A 21,686-nucleotide genomic window follows, 5' to 3' on the forward strand; every position below is an offset into this window, starting at 1 on the left:
CTTACACAGCTCCTGCATAGCTCTGCAACTTGACTTGTTCTACCACGTGCTTTTTGTCATCCTTGGGTTATCAGACGTGGCATCAATCTTCCTGAACTAAGGTACAAACAATGTGCCTGGTGCCTTATATTTAACCATGTGGTGGTCCTACATCCCTTCCACTGTAACAGCCATAAGGAATGCAACCTAGGGCTTCCCAATCCTGTCAGGAAGCTCATTCCTTCCGCTCTGTACAATTGTCATATATGAAGCATCCAACTTCACGGAGTCTGGCATCTTTGTGAGGAAATCACCGCTTAGATGGTCCAGGTGTTCACAGACAGACTGGCAACTTGTTCTACATTAAAAGGAAGGAAATTAAAGATGCCTGTGCTATCTACCTGTAATGGTGGTAGAAGCACTCCTGCTTTGCAGAGGAGGTTTTCCAATAAGTTCTTGCTAATTAAGTGACCCAATATGAATTTGTCATATTAATGTTTGCCTGTGGTAGTGGTGGAATGTGATTAAAAGCTCCCTTCGTTTTTCAGGAGAAGAAAATAGATGGGAAAGGGAGGACATTCAAGTGTTGGGCCTTGAGGATATCATCAGGCTCTGAAACTACTGGCATGGCTGCACATTTGTGGACTGCCTCTCAGCCCAAGCTTATCACTACCACTGGCCAGCCTCTCCATCAAACACCGGACTGCCTTTTCCTCAGAGCAGCTGCACCCCCAAATTCTCTGGCTGATGAATTTGGACTTTTCAGAAGATCTACTCTGGGTCTTGGGTGCTGGAGCTATCAGAGCTAGCAGATGCAGAGAGCTGGCAAGTCTGCTTTTGTATCTTCTCAGTTTGAGTGGAGGCTGGGAAGGTCTTTCTGATCTATTTCCAGATGGCATAATATATATGGCTTTGATGCATTTGCTACAAAATGGCAATCAAGCACACTCCAGGATCCCAATTTTATGTTAATAGGCTTGCCAACCTTGATGGGCTAACTAGAACAGAATCAAAACAACGTGGTCTTAGCACTGTAGCAGCTCAGACACTGGGACTGGACCTTCCAAGCACACTATGTGCACCCTGCCAGCCATGACCATCCATCTAAGCAATATTCTGCATGAGGAAAGTACACAGGGCTTCCTTTCTGGTTTAATTTTCTTCTTTGAAGCTAACATTTTACAGAGAAAAGTCTTTTTTTCAGTTTGTGATAAGGCATTTTACTGAGGTCCAAGGTCAACACCTCAAGTCTAAATCCCAGGCCTAGAATTACAAGGTGATTGGATCCAGCAATTCTTCCTCATTGTGTGTATTTTTATGGCCATGTGTTGATTTTATAAAGCCAGCCCAGATTACGGCCCTCATTTTCCTCCAAGTATTTCACAGCTGTCCATGTTCCACGGAGGAGTTTTAGATACATCCAGTCTGAATAGACTCTATGGGACTGCAAATGCTCATGCTTAAGCAAAAGCGTCTATGTGTCAGGAATGAGTTGCTTATTCTTAACTTGTGTTTGCACCAGTGAACAGGAGGTGCCTATCTAAAAATACTTTCTAGCTAGGAGCTCTGAAGACTTTAGCTTGCCCTTTCCATCCTCAGTATTCTTACTTATTACTGTGTCTGTTGCCTTAGTGCAAGCATAACTGGGTAACTGTTCAATATGGACTATTTTGGGGCTTGCTGCTTCCCAGCAGCACTTTATCTGAACCTAACACAACTTTCTGGCATTTCACAACAGGGAAAAGCTTTTTTTTTTTTTTTCCTCCAATCTGTCAGTGACATAAATATTTTTTATACAATGCAATACATATATTTTCTCTAGACATTGTTGTCTTCAAGCAGGCTCCTACTCCTGCTTTTTCTCTGAGAGGTTCAAGTACTGCCTGCTTGAGTGACATCCCTCGAAATGAAGACTTGGGCAAGTGAAATCTGTTCAACTTGTAGCAAGCTGGTAACTTCCATAAGATAAACAGCATCTTCAACTCGCATGCTTAGAAAAGATGTAAGAATTCAGGGCATGCAGCAAAATCTAGCTTTGAAGTCAGGAGAGATGGATGGGAGGGAAAGCTGGAAAATATATATTCCTAGTAGCCAGTAAGCAACTTTAGAGGATTAGTCCAAGGGCAGCTTTTATATTTCCTTTGTAATAGGTACTAAAGATAGTATCAGCTCTCTGCTCTGTCCTTTTTTCATCACCATCACTGTGGGTTGAGTACTGAAGTAAAGACTGGGCAGAGATGGCAGTGTGCACGTTAGTGTGGCGTTAGAGGGCATGTCACCTCTCCGAGCACAGCTCTCCTACCAGGGCACAGTGTCTGCTTTACTTCAGACTGATGCATTTTACCATCAGCATTTTAGACTGATGGTAAAGAATACAGGTGGAAAGAAGTGAGCGAGTGTTTTCAGTGAGAGGAGAAAAACTCCAGCCCTGACTGCTTTGTGCAGCTGAGCTGCTCCTGTTGTTAGGGCAACAGGGGGAGATGTCTGCTGCAATGGGAAAGGGTCAAGAAATTTGTCGGAAAGATTGAAGACAGGTGGGAGAAAGAAAGAAAGAAAGAAAGAAAGAAAGAAAAGGAACTGATTTCAGAAGAGATGCAGCAGCAGTCACTGATCTAAGAGGGAGGGTGGAGAAGGTAAGTTTATGTACATGCATACTGTGTTGCATCCATCTCTTTCTTTTAGACACGTTCTGGCAGCACAGGGCTAACAGAGCGGCAGTCCGCACTCTGGCCCTGTCCATACTGTGTGGGGTAAACAAAGCACCTGCGTATCGCACAAGGGGAACATCAGCAGGCTGAAACAAGGCAAACGAGTACTTTGAAACCATGTCTGGCTCTCTTATGGTTAGTGTCACCTCTCAGCTGGCATGGCTCACCCCTAGTGATCACTAAGACCCAGAGTACTGCTTGTAATGATCATTACTATCCCCTCAGTAAACACAGAAAACAACAGGAGCTCTGCTTGTACCTCAAAGGTAGCTGGGCATGCTGTGCAGTCTTGACCACAGTGATACTTTTTGTCATAAATTAGCTAGTGCATGTTCTTACATGATTGTTACCAAAACTGTAGAATGTGCTTTTTATTAAGTAGCTGTGCTGCACAGCTATATAAATCCGGAACGGCCACTGTCCGGACAGCAGGCCTGTACCTACACCGTTCCCTCACCAGTGCCGGTGCCAGCTTCTGCCATCAGCCATGAAGCAGCTTACTGGAGGGCTCTCTCTCACCTCAAGGTTGACACAGCTATTGTTGGTACATGTGCCAAACAGCTGAGATTCAGACAGTACATGCTAGTTTACGTAACCTCACCCAGCCTCCCACAATCTGCCTGTATGGCTGTGGCCTGCACAGGTCTGTGGATGGTTGTAGCAGGGGAAGGAAAGCTCCTGAAATGAGCCTGGTGTCTGAATCCCATCTGGCTGTTGGTGAAGCTACCCGAGTCCCTCTCTTGCCTTGCCCAAGTCCCAGAGGATCAGTCCATCACATCACGCTGAAGTAATGCTTCAGCGTGTGCTTGAGGGATGTAGGCCCTGTGAAGGGCCACAAGCAGGATCTTGGGTCTGAATGTAAAGAGGGCAGTGGGGCATGACACAAGATCTAGGGGAACATGTTTGTGGGGTATTGAAGGACACAGAGGCTCAGTTTCATGCCTGAGGACACTGAGTCCTTGATGTAGTGTGGACATGGGAAGTTGGGTGGTGCTCCAGGAACCTGCCACGTGAACGCTGTCAGAGCGCTGCATCCTGCAGTCCCCTCAGCAGGGCTGCCAGACGCCCACAAGCCGCTCTCTCAGTCCTCCTCAATCTGTAATGCCAGGGTGGATAAAAACAGTGCGAACAGACACTGACATTTTTCTAAGGTACACCACAGAAAACAGACGAGAAGAAGGATTTTTTTTTCCATTGTACAGTGGAAGTTTAACATTTGAGGAAATTAAGACAGTAAAAACAATACAGACTTAAGTGTAAAATATATGATAATACTTTCTGATGGGAGGCACCAGCACTACAGGTGTAGGATAGACTCCTATTTTTCTATTAGGTCAACTGGCCTGTGAGATTCAGTAACTAGACTCAGAAGAAATACTACCTGAACCCATTTTATGACAGACAAAACATGGGTGCGAAGACCTGCAGGCAATCTGGGTATAAGCAGTGTTGCAAACCACGCTGCCCTACTAAGCCACACAGAACAACCCTCAGTAGGTGAACCAGGATCAGCAAAGGCAAGAAATGTATATGTGTAAGAATATGTTCTTTTTAGGTTGCAGGCTATTTATAATGCTTGCCAGAGACAATGCTAAAATAAAGCCAGCAGCAAACTCTCATGGGTAGACACCTTCACACATAGCACTGTTTCAAAACGTGAGACCACCACTTCCCAGGGGATGAAGCTGTCTCTCTCCCTACCTCTTGGTTGAAGGTATCAAACACAATTATTTTGCTCTCTAGTGAAAAAGGAGTATGTGGGGGAGGACTGAGCATTGAACAACAGAAAGTTCTTAAATTGTCTTGGTCTTCAAAAGCAGCCTATTTTCAAACTATCTGAGAGTGCTCAGATGTACACTTCATGTAAATGCAGCTAATTCCTTAACTTATGTGAGTTAGTGAAAGGACTGCTGTTTTGTGCTCATATTTTAACACTTATTAAGTTTTGATTAAGGCTTCCCTGGATACTAATTGTTAATGAAATTTGAGGAATTGCAAATGGCTTCACAAATCTCCTAATCTGATGAAACAGGCAAGGAATAATACAAAGGGTAAAAAGCCTCAGCATCCTACTCTCATCAGAGTATTATGGGAAACATGTAAATAAAGAAAACAAATCAGCGCCCAGTTCACACTTCATCAACTGCCTAACAACTTGCAACCAGTTAATTACACACCTTTAAAAGCCATGTACAGGAGAAATGATTCAGAAATAAGCTACTATAATGAGAAAGGACAGTACAGAAATACTGATTCCACTAAGGGAATTTTAACCCCTTAAATATGACGATGCTGAAAGACTGTACTGTATGGATTAGCTGGTTTACAAACAACATATAATAACCACTAATTTACAGTGATTTCTCCTTCACTAGTGTATTGCTACTAAGGATGTTGTGTAATCTCTTCTCTGCAGTTAAAAAGAAGATAAGGATGTACACATTGCACATAAGAACTGGATACTGATATTGACGACTGCAAAATGCTAATTAATATGAGGTCGAGTTACTTTCACATTCCTGAATACATAGGACTCATGTAGCCCTTAATCCAGGAGCGTTGTAGCTCAGTACATCCAGTTTTGCTATGGCTACTAGCAGAACATGAGCTTCGTACGGACTCTGCAAACCCTCAGAAATTGTTGGGCTTTGCTGAGCTTGCTTTATCATGCCCGAAACTCTGTTTTAGTTTGCTTTTTAGAACAATTTTCTAATGATCAGGAGGTTATTGTCTAATATGTTTTAATTTTGTGAAATTTTGTATGTGTGTTATACAACCATAATTTTTGTATGGACAGTGGTTACAAGCAGTTCCTTGTTAAGACTGAAATATTTATGACCCTAACACAATAAGCCAACGCAGAGGAATACAGTCATGGTGTGACAGGAGTGGGGGGAGGCACAACATGACACTGGAAACTCCAGGGCTATAAACATCAGCAGACAGTTAAAAATACACTGACCTGGCAGCTGGGGAAAGCCAGCTCTAGGGGTGGCAGAGAAAACCAAGACACCCGGCAAAATCAAGCAAATGACCTAAGTACCCACAGAAGCAAAAAAAGGGTGAGCATAGCACTGTGGACAGAGGGAGGCGGATGTTAGGAAGTTTGCATAAGAATTTTAACTGTATTATTATGGTTTTTATTCCTGTAATAGGACTGTTTTCTTCTTGTTGTAAATATTAGATCTGGACTGATAATTCTTTGATTAGCCTGTCAAGATTTTACGTACACTGATGATAAACTCTTGAGTTTGCAAATCAGGTTTGCTTCTTTTTTTTCCCATGACAAGAATCTGAGGGCAACAACCATTCCTTAGGAAAAGTCAACACACCGAAGCTGACTGTGGTAATTTTTTTTATCTATTTTATGCCCTTCAGAGATTATGTCTGTTTCACTGGCCACACTAAGGATTTCAGGAATAATTTTCCTGTATTTTAACTCCTCTCTTTTTCCCCAGTGCGGGGTTTTATGCTCTGCTGCCTGCCTGACCAATTGGAAGCAAAATCTACTTTATTCTAATCAGTTTTTGTTTCAGTATGCATGAGTCGTAACAGAAACAATGTGCAACAGTCAAAAGAGTATCAACACTAAGGAACAGGAAGGTAATTTTGTTTGTCCATAAGTCGCTACACAAGAGCTTTCATACAGTCTAATAATCAACTTCAAAGACAACCCAAGTATATGCATAGGTATTAACATCAGTCAGGACGTTCTGGCCTGTGCTCCTGCTGGTTTTTGGTAAAAACAGCCCTCAGCTAGGTCTGGAAACCTGACACAAGTAGGGTTGTGCTTCCCCTTCCATGGCAGACAACTTGCATGCCTCTACACCTCAGCGGTCATCCAGACGTGTTCAGAAGATGCTGAGGGGCTTCTAAAATATTTTACCTGATTTCTTTGCAACATCCACACTTGAATGACATTAATTCTGTCCTAGAGGGATCCTATGTCCTATAAAGATAGCTGTGTTATACACACGTCAGTAGGTAACTCCCACAGAATAAAAACTTGCAGCAAAGAAGTGTTTTGAGGAGGAGAAAATAAAATAAAAGCAGTGTGTAAGTCCTTATCACAAGCCATTATCAGAATCCAGAGACTAGCAAGCATTACGTGCCTAGTAATGTAATAAAATGGAAATGTTTAATAATAAAATAATACTTAAAGGTTTATGACCACTTTTTTATTTTTTTTTTCCCCAGTACATTTGTAGGTTTGAGATTTTATTATCCTCTTTTGTGCCACAGCATACTTGCCCCTGGGCCACAGGTCTTTCAAACTCTAGGTGGATGACAGAAAGCCTTTATCAGCAATAGGCATTTAAGCATCAGGCATCTTGATCTTGTGCCTCCAATGATCTTGTATCAGGGCCAGGGGATCGCCGTGTAACCCAGATCAGGAAATGAGATAAGAAACGCTCACACATTTCAGCCCACTTAAGTTCAGTGATCCAGTTTGCTGCATGGTCCCCCAAAGCAGCTGTATTAGCATGAATACGGGATGACTGGAGCCACACCACAGGTGTTTATCTATGTGTTTATCCAGCCCAGTCTGTCCTCCAACACATACCTCTTCAGAACAGCATACTCGGTCCTATTCAAAGATTCATTACTTTACTATATGGAGGAAGATAAACAGGCCTTGAATACCCGACTGATAGATATATTTTCAAATGTACAGTACTTGGTTATAACTCAGAGGGTCTACATACCTCTTACTGACTTTCCATGCTCTTAAAATGCAAAATGAAATAAACTAGGAGAAACAGAATTCATTACATGTGTTTTTAGCATAAAGCCATAGTCTTGCTGCAGTCTGCTTAGATTATTTGAAATGTATACTGTGGTACAAAAGTTTCATGAATTGCCAAGAATGATTTAATGCTACTCTCAACTGAAAAGCAATAGAAGAGTTGATTGAAAAGGGCATTCTTTATATTTTTTTCAGCCACTGATACATCAAAGCATGGAAGTATCAAAACATTTTCAGTAGTTATGTGTTACACTTGAAAGCAAAATAAACTATTCTCTACTTGCAGGTAGTGATATAACTGCACTAGTGTAGTCCTGAGCTAAACAAAACAAAGGAGACAAGGTAGGAATATCTACTAAAAAAAATCTGTAAATAAATAAATAAATAAAATGGTTTGAACATTTGTAATGCATCATTTGCAGCCAGTAACTTTACTATCAGCTTTGAGAGATATAATTTTATTTGCACATAACTGTTAAATAAGAATGGATATTTTCTGCTCATTGTTTAGTACATGTATGTCAAAATGAAGAAAGCTGCCAATAAGTCATCATTTGATCAAGAGGCATACAGCAAAAAAATCTTTAATCAGTATTTAAAAATTGTCATAGAGTCACAGAATCATCTAGGTTGGAAAAGACTTTCAAGATTGTCAAGTCCAAGTATAAACTTGACATACCACGTCCTCAAATTTGGTTCATGAACAAGTATTCTATGGTGTTGTCTTCTGTGATAATTTTGGGTTGATTCCTGTCTCAAAAAACGTGGAAAGACTATTTCACATGTTCAAAAAAACACGGTCTGACTACAGGTAACTATGCATTCATACTTTCACAACTGACTGCCAAAGTCAAGGTAATTTTGATTGTAAATACAAACAATTTTATACTCAAATTAAAACAATGACACAATTTTAATAATAAATTACAAGTAAGACCGCACAGTTAGACAAAGGTATAATCTTACATTACTTCTAAGAACAGCCTGAATAGTAGTAGCATCTCCTAGCATCCATGCTATGGATTCCCTGAGCCAGAGGCAGTTTGTGTGTTTAATATTAACCCTTAGTGGATTTTCTCTACCACAAATTTGCCAATCTTCTCTTGAAGGTAAGTGAACTGTCCTGTCCTAGACCACAGTGGCACCTGCAGTTGTTTTGGTAGGTGATAAAAATACCCCCCCATTCTACATTTCTGAGTGAAATCACAAACGCCAGTATTGGTGTTAGGAAAAAACAACCCCGATTTTTAAACACTGGACAATGCAGCCGTTTAGTGAATGATGATGCATAGAACATGTGGTTGCCATCAGTCAACGTGAAATCTGGTACGCACCAAGAGAAACACCAACTAAACAAAATTATTTTTTCTGGGTGGATTATAACACGTGATACGTTCACAACTGGTTTATAAGTAAATGATATCTAAAAACACTAGTGCTACATGTTAATATTCAAATTGGTTTATTTTATCTGACTGGCAAAAACCAGATGCAACTTTCATGTATTTTAATCTCCACATTCTCCGAAGGGATTTATGACCACTGTTAACAGTGGCCTGAAGTCTTCCTGGACTCAGACGAACTGCAAGTAGACTTAAAAATGAACACAGGACAACACACTGTGATATTTTCTTCTCAGAAACGAGTAGTCAGGCGGAGGGTCGGCCTCCTCTCACAGATAACTAGTGATAGGACTAGAGGGAATGGCCTCAAGTTGCTCCAGGGGAGGTTCAGGTTGGAAATTAGGAGACATTTCTTCTCAGAAAGAGCAGTCAGGCATTGGAACGGGTTGCCCAAGGAGGTGATGGAGTCACCGTCCCTGGGGGTGTTCAAGGAAAGGCTGGACGTGGTGCTTAGGGACATGGTTTAGCGGGTGACATTGGTGGTAGGGGGATGGTTGGACCAGATGATCTTGGTGGTCTTTTCCAGTCTTAATGATTCTGTGAGTCTATGATTTTACACCGTGCCGTACGCCTGACACGCCCCAGACCACACCAGCGCCACGGCCCAACCGCCATTTTGTTGCAGCGCGCCGGCGCCCCTGCTCCCCCTCCAGCCCCTGCCCCCTCCCGCAGCGCCCGGCCCCGCCGCGGTGACCACGTGACCGCGGCGGGCGAGAGGCGGAGCAGCGCGACGTAAGCGGGAAGGGCTCGGGGCGCGGCGGGGCGGGAGGGAGCGGCGGGGGAACGGCGGAGGGAGGGGGGAGTCGGGGAGGGGAGGGGGGAGCGGGGAGAGCGGGGCTGAGGCAGGCGGGGGCCGCGGCGGGCGCGCGGCCGCGGCGAGCACGCGCGCGGCTCGCGCCAGCCGCTCGACTCTGCCCCGCCCCGCGCCGCACCGCCCAACGGCCGCTGAGCGGCCGTTGGGCGGTGCGGGGCGGTGCGGGGCGGGTCCCTGGGAGGGTTGAAGGTGCCCGGGTTGTTTTTGCGTGTTCTGTGTGTAGGAATCGCTGGGTGCTGTTCGTTGGTCCTGGGCTGGGTGTTGTTCCTTCTCAACATGCTGTACAGTCAGACACTTGAGTCAGCTTCGCTGTTATTTTTACACGCTGCACAAAACAGTGAGGAGGTTGAGAAGTTAGGAGGAAATTCTTAACTCGGGGGGGGAGGGGTGAGGCACTGGAAGAGGTTGACCAGAGATGCTGTGGTTGCCCCATCCCTGGAGGTGTTCAAGGCCAGGCTGGATGAGGTCCTGAGCAACCTGATCCAGTGGGTGGCATCCCTGCGTATGGCAGGCGGTTGGAACTGGATGATCTCTGAGGTCCCTTCCGACCCAAGCCGTTCTATGATTCTATGATCTATTTGTTCTATAAGGACTACAGTTAATAACAGCTCTCTCCTGATTGAGGGGCTTCTGTGTTACCATCCATGCTGAACATCTGAGAGAGATTATTTTGGTTTATACTCTCTACTGTAACATCACTTAAAGCAGCGGCTTTTCCACGCTTGGTGCTTGTCCGCTCGATTCTTTGCTTAATGCTTCCCTGTATGGAGACCACAGTACTTCTTCACAGAATCATCTAGGTTGGAAGAGACCTCCAAGATCTCCTAATCCAACCTCTGACCTAACACCAACAAGTCCTCCACTAAACCATATCACTAAGCTCTAAATCTAAACATCTTTTAAAGATCTCCAGGGATGGTGACTCAACCACTTCCCTGGGCAGCCTATTCCAGTGCCTAACGACCCTTTCAATAAAGAATTCCTTCTTGTAGCTAAAGAGACTGAGCCAGTTACTAGAAATGTCTCCATGATGTTCTTAATCCTTTTTAAGTAAAATTAAGTTTTTTGGAAGTCAGTGGGAAGCATAGATAGAAAAACAGCAGAACACCAAGTAGACTCTAACCTCATAATATCTTTTTAATTAGCCAATATTTCATTGTGATTTTTTTTCTTATCTTGCTCTTACATTGAACTGGAATTAATTCATTACATTGAGATACTGAAAAAAAAAATGAAGTTGGTGGTCTAGGAAAGCTGCTTCACCTCTCTTCAGATAACTTTCTTGTACCGTTGTTTTTTTTTCCCCTTCTCTCTCCAGTATGTGTGCATCTACATATAAGTATTTGTTCCTTGTTCAGTTGTTATCCACAACTCAACACTACAGTTAGGAAAGAAAAAAGCTATTGATTGTCAACAGAAGATAAGTTGAAGGGAAGATCTCTCAGGGATTTAAAATAAATATTTTTTTTTAACTTAAATTATTTCTCAGAGTTTGGAATTAGACTTTTTTTTTTTTTCGTCCAGTGTGCAGTTTTATAACTGATTCCACATGCATTTTCCAGAAATATAACAGTTTTAGCCACTGTGACTGGGAGATTTCTATGAGTTGTTCATTTCTTTTACTTCAAAAATTACAGATTCTTCTGTGTAACTTTCAATAGGTTACCAAAAGAAATTTGCTCCCCAAATTGCTGGGAAGGAGCTATGCACTTTATGTAATAGTGGGTGGTAACCAGATCATAGAGAATGGTATTTGATTGTGCTGAACAATAGTTTTAAGATTTAAATAGGTTTCACAATCACAGCCTAAATTTTATGTTGAGGTACCTATAATTTGACCATTGTTCCCCAGATACCAACTCTTTCTGAAATACCTGGATCTTATGCTTTGCTTTTAGTTCAGCTTCTTATTAGTGACCCAAACCTGCGTTTTTCTATTAATTAATATTATAACATTTTCAGAGTTTTTTTTTTATCCTCATTGAAATCTCTGCAAGAAGAACGAAATCTTAGTTCCTATGTGTTAGAGTTCTTCCTGTTGCAAATAACTGTTTTTTAACACTTGAAAAAGAGTCATTGAAGTTCTAGATCCATGCTGAAAAATGTAAGTTTTAGAGTTCATATTGTATTACAAAGATCGGACAAGCTGAAGCCCCAAAATTCCTGTTATAAACCTAAAACCAGTATCAGTCAGTGTGGAACGAACACTCTTAGTTTTACATAAGTGTGGCAATCTTATGTTTATTTTTTCCAGCTAAATTTTTAGTCCTTGAAGATGAGAAATACGATTCCATTTCATGTATTAAGAGAAAAATACCAATTGCCATTGCCTGGGATGTACCCTGCGAGTCCTGAACTGCTAGAAAAAAACATATATTGGGTTGCATAAATAATATGCTACTCTTTCTATGGAAGGGTTTTAGTATTATTTATTTTTTAAACTGGTATTTTCCTGAACTGTTATTTAGAGTCCTACATGAAAGAGGGAACGACCCATTGGATAACTTTTCTCTAGCTTTGCAAAAGTTACTGATTTATGCTAGAAATAAATTAACCTGCAAATACTAAAAGAAATTTTTGATTTTCTACTGTAGCTAAGCTGTAGGATGCTTCTGTTCATTTTTCAGTAAAATGATTAATCATGTCTTCCTCAAACTATTTGTCTTTAGCTGTGCTCTTAGTTTTACAGAGCTGAGAAATTTAGCTGGGAGCTGAACTTGTCATAAATCCCAGGCTCAAAATCAATATGGTGGTGTAAGGTTGCTACAGAGCACACAAAATACCCTCTTAGAAAGCCCCACAGTGACCTCTAATGTTCAAGAATAAAACCCGAGTTGTTGAAATAAAGGAAGTTATTTTTCAAAGGCATAATTTTGCATGTTAGTTTGTACATTTAGTTTATTAATGTGCCACAGGCAGTAGATAGCGGTTGCTAGGTTTCATGGAAGTAGTAGATTTTGGAGTCAGTTCTAATTCCTGGCTGTTTTGAGCAAATAAACGCAAGGCTTTCTTTGTAGAAGTTGTGGGAGAACTATTTATTTTTGTAAAGTACACTGAAAATGGAAAATATCATTCAAATACTAAACAAGTTCTCTCTGTTCTTTCTTTTGGAATTATTTACTCGTACTATATTAAATGTTGTCATTTATTATTTTGTCCTTACATACCCAATACATACTTGTGTCGTTTAAAGATTCGTAGCTTAGAAGCTTGTTTCTTATATTTACTCATTTGATTTTGCATTCAGCTAGGAGAAACTTCCCTGTTTTGTGTACTAAACTTACTTGTTCTTAATCCAGATAGAAAAAACTTGTTCACATTTTTTTTCTTTTCTTGTTTTTTTTTTTTTTTTTGCCTAGAGTTTGATTCAGAAAGACCACACCTAACTGCAGTGGCAGCTTCGTGGTACTTGAAAGAATACATAGATAAATGTGCAAATGAATTAAAAATCAAAGGTTATGTTGTTATTTACTGTAAATATAATTTAGAAATTTACTCTGTTCAGAAGCAGCACCTCATTTATGCAGTCTGCCTGAGACCAAAACATGGCAGCAGCTGGTAGTTGTTTGCAAAGGGTGCTTCAAATCAATTTATAAAATTCACTTGTTTTGCATGCATTGAATCTTTAAGCTGAAAGGCAACACAGAACTTTCAGGTGCAAGAAGATAAATGCTTTTTATGTTGATCACTTAAATGCGTTCCAAAACTGAAGCAATTCAGTACTTTCCTCTACGTGGGATATATATGAATGATTATTAGTTTCTTTGAAGAGACAGAAACACAAATAAAAGCAGTAACTGTATTTTTCAGGTTGGACCAGCTGGTACTCTGCCAGTCGCCTGTGGGATAGTTCTTGAAGACTTTGCATTACAGCTGAAGTTCAAATGCTCTGAAAAGATCTGGTTTATAAAAATTACTGATCATGTTTTAGTATCACAATGACAATAGTAAGAGTGATCGCATTACTGTTCTTTTTCTTGGTTGCTTACATGTGCAAAACCAAATCCTGAGTAACTTGTCAGATGTGAGAGGTGACTGATTACTCCCCATTCTGAACTAATTACTACTTGAATTGCTGTGAGCAATTGTCATCTACAGTTACATATTTTTCCACTTTTGCTTTGTATTTCAAGAATAAAATGTTTTCATTGGAAATACACAGTTGTTCGTGAAGGTAAAATTCATGTCCTTGACGCATACAACTAATTAGTAAGAATAAGCTATTTATTTCCAGTCACAAACAACATGTGGATTGAGCCTCAGTACGAGATAGATCCCAGTGATGGGATATGGTAGTAATATTAGCTCGAAGGAAGAATCAGTTCCACAATAAACTGATTTTTTCCCCCACTAATAATTCTGTGGTAGATCAGGTTGTTAATTGTTGTGCTTTAAGCTTTTTTGTTTTGATGTGGCTTATAAGCTGAAAGGTCATTGTGTTGGTTTGTCTTCGTCTGCTTCAGGAACTTCTATGGATGTTATTATCTCCAAGAAGATTACTAAACCTGATTTTTACTGTTGCTTTTCTGCACTGTGGTATAATGGAAAAAGTTCTTCATAATTCACAGTGATGGGAACTATCACATGAATATTCTTAGATTAAGCTTTAATTAAAACTAAGGCATAAATAAATGGTATATAGTGGAATTAAAGGTAACAAACTCTGCTGTTACATATTTGGAACGTTTGCAGGACAGAATGGTAACTAAAGTAGAGCAGTAGTGCTGCCTGAGGACACGTTTCTGGACTCTTACTGACGTGCTGAAAGTTGCATATTCCTCAGGCTGCTTAACTTAGCCTGTGCGTAAGTTTTGCTCCTGTTTCCAGTTGTGCCTTGACTTATTTTTGATGGGGCTATTATGGGCATGTAACCTGAAGATAAGGGGAACTTTCTTTGCAGTTGAAAGAAAAATCTAGAACCGAGTTGGCTGGTGAGTTTAGTTGAACAGTGTCGGTATGATACAAGTCCACAGAACCTCTGTCGGTGCTTCAGATGGCTTAAAGGCCTTAAACAGAGAGTTAAGTGCGTTTCTGTCCAATCTCTGTATTACATTTGGTGTCAGTCCGCAGTTATGAGCTAACTCCTCAGTTCAGTGGATATTTGGGTTTAGTTTCCTACGTAACCTTCAGGGAAGAACCTTTTAAGTGCCTGGTTTCTGACGGGCAGGAAGGTAACTGGAATTTGATTATTCTCAACTTCTTTCTCTTCTGGCTGCCTAGACTTGGCTATTGTCAAAGTTCTGTTTTGGATACTAAACGTTAGCTGTCGTCTGCATGTGGCTCCTACGGTCACCCGACCATACCTGGTTATAAGTTTATCACGTTTTCTGTGGCTGCATCTCTACCGAAGAGTAATGGAGCAGTCACTTCCCTGAGGTGTTGCATTTCCCACATTGTAATAGAGCAGTATTCTTTAATGACTGTCATGCCTGTGTGCCAAGGGAACACAGGGAGGTTATTAGTATGGCGGAGGTATGCTGCTGAAAACCTGTAAGGAGAGCATGAGTACATTAATAGATTAGAAATGTCACCATTATGGTGGAATAATACCAGGATGGAGTAGTCTATAATAAAGGATAAATGAGAGCTCCTTCTGGAAGGAGACATTATTTTTAAATGAAAACTTTACATAGACTAATCTATTTTGATTCTTCCGTGGCAGTCATCACCATTTTGTCTCTGTGCATCAGCCTGTACTTGGATAAATTTATATGAATTAAATTAGTTTACTATAAAGCATGCATACCCTCCCCCTTACAAAAATTACTGTAGTGTAAAAGTTACCGAAATGTGTGACAAATGGGAAATGAGTGTCAGGCTGCATGGCACTATTACGCTGGCCTTGTTTCGGGAAAGACTGCAGAAGAGGCACATGTGAAGAAGGTCACACAAATTCTGATACTGAGCAGCATCCGATTCATTATGGTTGTTAAACTAGGTATAGCCTTGTCATCAAGTTGTACCAGTCTTGCTTAAAACAAGAGCTCTTGTTTCTTGCTGAATTTTGTATTTCATACGATGGATCAGAATTTGGCTCATGTGTTGGTACGTTGTTACAGCGGTCTGCCTTGTTTTCAAACCATATATACCTGGATATATGATGTCATTGGTTTGTAGAAAAATACATGCCAAGGCAGGAAAGTTGGTTATTTCAGTGGAACCTGGAGTTACAGTAGTATATATTTGTACAGTTACTCATTCCTGAACGAGATTAAGTAGGTCGTTTCATACTAACATAGTCTTGGCTGGGTAGTTGTTTTGCATACAGGTTGTAATTCCTTCCTTCCTGTTTCTCACATACCTTCTTGTAGAAACACTTCAGGGGCCAATTTCTTTCCTTTGTGGATGACTGCTAATGCCTTGTTTTTACAGCTATTTTTCCTATCATACTTCTGTGGGTAATTTTTAAGTACTTAGATTTGCAAATATATTGTAACCTGGGGCTTTCTGAATATTACTTGATGACTTTCTGCAGGCTGTTTGATAAACAGTGTCTTCTAATGTGCAGGCAAGTATAAGAAAAATAAACATTTTATACATAGAGAGCTATCTAAATAGCATCTCAGCTCCATATGTTGTAGTACTCACGAGAGGCTCATTATAATCCCTGGACCTTTTGTGCACCAAATACTTCAGTCCAGATAATGCTGTGCTCCATCTGCCTTAATCTCTGAGCTGCACAATGTGAAATTCTTAATGCTTTGACCTGCTGTATGCTGGCATTTTTGATCTTGGATTTTTCTTGTCCGTGTTGTCATTTCAAACAAGTTTTCAAGATTGATACTTTGAAGTTTGTCAGTTCTATTGAATTACTCAGTTATTATTTTTTTTTCCTAAAACAAGTGTAATTTATAAACAGTGTAAAGTGTATTCATCTGTAAAATATTTTTCTGTGTTTTGCTTGTTTGTTTCTTTTACACCATCTTTTAAGTGTTAGGATTTGTTAATTTTATTCAAGGTGTCGCTGACTGGGCAGAGATCCAGAAATATGTGTTGATGAACTTATTGAGAGTCCTTCTTTTTATTTATTTATTTATTTATTTTTTAAGCAAAGAGTCCTTTTCTTGCTCCATTGGCACACATGTAAACCTGCTAAGTATTTAGCTGTCAGCATAGAACAGACACAGCAGTGGATTTCAGAATTTCACTCTGGAACTGTGATGCTCATAAAATCTACAGTTAGTTTAGAAATCTTTTAAATTTTACATACAATGAGTTCACTCAATATCATTAAATAATGTAAGTTCACAGAGGTATTTCTTACCCTTCTGGTAGGAACTTTTTATTATATAGAAGGACTTAAGGTTAAAGACAGATTTCTTTGTAAGTAATTCTTCTCAAACTATTGAAATATGCATGCATATATTTATTATGTTTGGGAAGAGGGACTTGTACAGTAGAGTAGAGTAATCTACAGGTTTGCTCAGTTTGTGTCCAGGAGAAAGCTGTCCTTTCCTGTGGGGTATGGGGAGCCAGGAAACTTCTAGAATGTGGTGCATGAGTAGAAATGATGGATTTATCTATGACAGTATAAAAGATAAAGCCAGTGGTTTGCTCAGTTGTGCAAGGAAAGAAGAGGAAAGGAAGGAAGAAAGGAAAATTCAGGGCAAGTAGAGAAATTCCTCAGCTCTTGCTGGCTTTGGTGGCTTTGAAAATCAGTTGCCTGCAGGGGTGGTGTTGGTGTTTGGCTGTGCCTTGTAATGCTGTATATGTCCAAACCCACAAAAGTAGGACCTGAAGTCCAGGCTTTGCCCGGAGCTGCCTAATACTCCTGATATTTCCATGGCCAAGTGATGTACCGAGAACACAGCATTTTATCATACCTTTTTTAACCTGGTTGCTAGATTGTGTGTCACTGTTAATTGGCTTGTAGCTCCAAGAGCATATGGTCGGTCTCCTGTGGATTGCCTGGCCAATTACTTTTCTTCAGATATTGGAATTTTCTGTAGATACCAGCATGGGTCTTTTGCAAGAAAATTACAGCAAGATCTGTGGATGGATTTGGTAAAAGGGATGGGGTCAACATTTATACTTTGCTATTCATGAAAATAGGTTGGACTATGAGGAATTTAATGAGCAAGTTTGTCTAATTTCTTAAAGTTTGCAAAAAAAAATCCTAATTTAGTCATATTCTATTACATTTGTCAGGCAGAGTCTTTAAACTCAAAGAGCAACTGTACATAGAAAGTGGAGGAGGCTGTTGAGGGCGATGTCCAAAAACTGCGTTTTGAGACTACCATTTCTGTAAGAGTCGAGAGGTCTGAGATACAGCAGACCTGGCAGTCGAGGAGTATGTTCCAGCCAGAAAACTGGAGAAGTGAGGTTCAGATTCAGGGGACTGAGGGAAGGGTGTTAATGTGCATGAGATTGTATAGGTTGTTAAACAGTAGACAAAAAGCTGATTCCTAGGGCTTCTCTTTTTATGTGGAATACTTCTAAAGGTAAATCTGTGCTGATTGAGGCAATAGTATCTTTTGATCGATTGGTTCCAGTAATGAGTTCTTACACAGTAAGATGGAAATAAAGCATTTTAACGTTTGTTTTGAATCGGTGAGTTTTTTGTTCTGTTTCACAGCCTATTCCAGATTCTTTGTGAAAGCTGTTGATGCAAATTGGATTATTTTTTTAAATGAAATGTACAGGAAGAAAATATAATTGTATTACAAACATTAAATATATTTACTCTTTTTGCTAGGTAGGCTTCAGTTGTGTGCAAAAGTTATAGGTGATGGTGAAATATTTCCACATTTAAGAAAAAAAAAAGTAAAAGGGATTAAAAACCTTGTGAAGGTGAATGCCAGAATTGATGGTAAAGATGTTGCAGTCTTTTTGAAGATAGATTTTGTCATTGCAAAGCTATTAATATCCATAAAGAATTCAAGTGAAGAATATGCTGACGGTATATTTTGTAGAACTGGGTTTCCTCTCGTAATTATAATGCATTATAGAATTAAGTAGCCATATCTGTGACAGAAATACTGCTTTCAGTATTATTTCATCAGAGTTATTTGAGGTTGTGCTTTGCATACAAATAGTTCATCACCTCCATATTTCTGAAAATGCAACAACAAAAAAATATTGTGGAAGTCTGAATGTACTGTTAAGAGCATGGAAACAAACTGTGTATTTTTGTTGAAAAATAATTCTTTGTCCTTGAATATAAACATACTGAAGGACTCGAAAGTTCAGGGCAGAGTCTGTTCTCATCTTCTATTCCTGTCTGCCAGAGTTACGATGTGATAGAAGGAGCAGGGACTTCGCAAACTGATCTTGTACAGGCTCCACCAGGTACTCATTAGACAGAAACAAAGGTTTAAATTGGATTTGCCGATAGGAGAAGAACTGTATTTCTTATAATACACTACTTAGGAATCTTGTCTTTCTGCTAAAAGAGGTTTATTGAATTGAACTTCTGGGGCTGCTCAACCACTTCTCCGTGCAGTACTGTTCAGGCATTGTCTCCCACATGGCTTCCACAGCCTAACAGTCTGTCACACCCTCTTCTCGAACTGAGAGGTTAATTAACATCACGTCAACGAGTGAAATCTTAAAAAAAAAAAAAATCCTGAAGTTTGACAGCTTTGTAAATTACGCTGCAGGATCTCACCTTTTTAGATCATTTCCTTCCAAGCCCACCCAGGTCATGACCAACTCACCAGAAGGGCCTGCTGCAGCGGAGCCGGGAGCGCGGGCTGCTTGGTGGCTGGCCGGCGGGCAGGCAAGGAAATGGCGGTTCGGTAAAGTAGGCTTGCACCTTTGCAGCAGTACCCAAGTGACGATTCAGACTGATGTTTGCAGTTACCACAAGGGTAGAAATGACACACGACTTGTGTGTGTGAAACTGTTTAATAAAGAACTGCTAATGTATTGTAAATGGTCAGCTTTTCCTTTACATAACACAATCTATCTTTCGGGCTCATGAATTTATAACTACTAGTTTATGGGGAGAAAATTACTTGCGGCATTTTAGTTTTGAACTCCAGTTGAATGTTCTGAAATTGGTTATTACCATATAGCTGATACATCTATCTATATATTTTTTCAGAAATACATAGTTGAATTTTGTGTGGTTATATCAGTTTGCTTCTTGTTTAGCCGAATTGTTGTCCAGGCATTTTTATCAAGTACTGCCGCTAGCAGAGGATCACTAGAAATGGTCAAATTATGTAAAGAGTAAATGTCAGGTATCACATTTTCTTCTGTACAGTTGACTTTTAAATTTTGATGAATATTTCTGTTCTTTTTCATTCTTATGTGTACATTCATTTTTTCACTGTAGATATTGAGATAACAGTATAACAGATAAGAAATCTATTCTTAACTCCTCCTCACTCCAATGATTATTACTTAATAATTGCTTCATAATGACTTTTTTTCCCTGTTTTTTTTTTAAATCTTTTTCAGATTATGGCACACACTCAAGGTTTTGGGAGAAGATACATTAAAGCCTTCTTTAAAGGTTTCTTTGTTGCTGTTCCTGTGACAGTGACTTTCCTAGATAGAGTTGCCTGTGTAGCAAGAGTGGAAGGAGCATCCATGCAGGTATGGTTGAAAACATCTTTTGTGTGTCTGGAAGTTATAAACTGGCTGTCCACTGACAACAGCAAAATGGAAGAAAATCTTTTTTCTCAATTGTTACCAAGTGATCATAATTATAGTATGGAATAGTTGAATTTTTAGTTTGTTACACAAATAATTTTGTGATATGAAAATAAAAGCTTTTGAGAACAAAACTTCCCAAAATGGTATGTAAAAGCAAAATATATAGATAAGTAGTGGTAAAAGTGTTGGTTTTTATCCTCCTAGTCATTTAGAAATCAAGATTTTTTTTTTTGAGCATTACCTTTTGTCTTGATGCACCACTTGATGACTCACAAAGAAGCTTTTTGTTTGTTTGTTTTATTTGCTGTGTTATAATAATTGCAGGGCACAAGGCAAAACCACTTCTGGCCATAGTTGCTCTTCCTATTGAACAAATGTAGCACTATTTCAGTGAAGAATGCTGCAAACGGCATGAACCTGATATTAATACCTATGCTTATTAGGGAATAAATATAAGTTAACTTTTTTTACTTTGCTTATACAGGATGCTTATACATTGGTGTAAGCATATCAATTCAAATATGTTTGTAATGTTTGAAAGATAAATACTCTTGATAATGAACAGCTACTTTGCTTCCTGTTATTAGGACTTGAAAAATATATGTTGCAATGTAGTTAGCCAATTTTTATATTGTTACCTTGCTTTCTAAATCATATGCCCTGTATACTGCAGTGCATCACTACTGATACTTGTAATGTATTTTGTTTTAATATCGTAACATTCCAATTAGCAGAGACTAAAGATTTGATTCATGGATGCTGAGCTCTCTTTTCTGATTATCAGAGTAAGTTCAGAACCTTGAAGACAGGTTATATAAGAATCAAGACCAACTGTTGGAGTTTGAAGTGTACAACATTCACTCAGGCAAAACTTGGTTTAGAGCCTGGGCTTGACTGATTTGTGTGTAATGCCACAGAAAAGCCTAGGGTGGGCTGGAGGGTGGCATAGTGCCTTTTGCAGTAGCCTGTACCCTGGTGTTCAACTTCTGTCAAGAAACCTCAGCTAGTCTGGAAGGCAGCTCTCACCTCAAGAACGGGGACTGAAGTAAAATAATCATACTCCAGTAATTCTACAGTCCAAGAACAGAAGTTAGGTGTAACATGCATTATTTTTTCCCTTTTCATAAGCGTTATTCTGAGTATCATTGATGTATCAAATATATGAGTATCAAATATATGAAAGTCTCAGGACGGCTTACAGTTGCAGAGCCAGAAATTTGCTCTAGAAATGAGTAGAGGAATGGGAAAACAGGAAAAACAGTTTCATTCTCTGTTCATTTAATTTAATTTCATTTTTTATTATTTTTTTCTTCTTTTTTCTTTTTTTCTTTCAGTCTCTGGCATAATATTCTATTTCCCAACCATTCTTGTTGGGATAGTTTTAACTCAGTAGCTGGAAAGAAATGTTCTAAATTTCCCTAGTCCACAAGCCT

At 39.7% G+C, this 21,686-nt stretch overlaps 1 protein-coding gene across 5 annotated transcripts in view; it reads left to right on the top strand.

Moving 5' to 3' along the window:
- The first annotated feature begins 9,505 nt into the window (after positions 1–9,505).
- Positions 9,506–21,686, top strand: part of IMMP2L (inner mitochondrial membrane peptidase subunit 2) — a 468,784-nt gene continuing 456,603 nt past the window's right edge. For 2 of the 5 annotated variants that reach the window (XM_040550667.1, XM_040550673.1), the window contains exons 1-2: positions 9,506–9,569; positions 20,056–20,193. In XM_040550667.1, coding sequence (XP_040406601.1) covers positions 20,059–20,193 — 135 coding nt within the window. In that variant the 5' untranslated portion in view covers positions 9,506–9,569; positions 20,056–20,058. Of the gene's footprint in view, positions 9,570–18,845; positions 18,940–20,055; positions 20,194–21,686 lie in introns of those variants that run through there. The other 3 variants (XM_040550696.1, XM_040550688.1, XM_040550679.1) reach the window with 3 other exon arrangements.

Source organism: Cygnus olor, chromosome 1 (assembly GCF_009769625.2).
Source record: "Cygnus olor isolate bCygOlo1 chromosome 1, bCygOlo1.pri.v2, whole genome shotgun sequence".
NCBI classification, from domain to species: Eukaryota; Metazoa; Chordata; class Aves; order Anseriformes; family Anatidae; genus Cygnus; species Cygnus olor.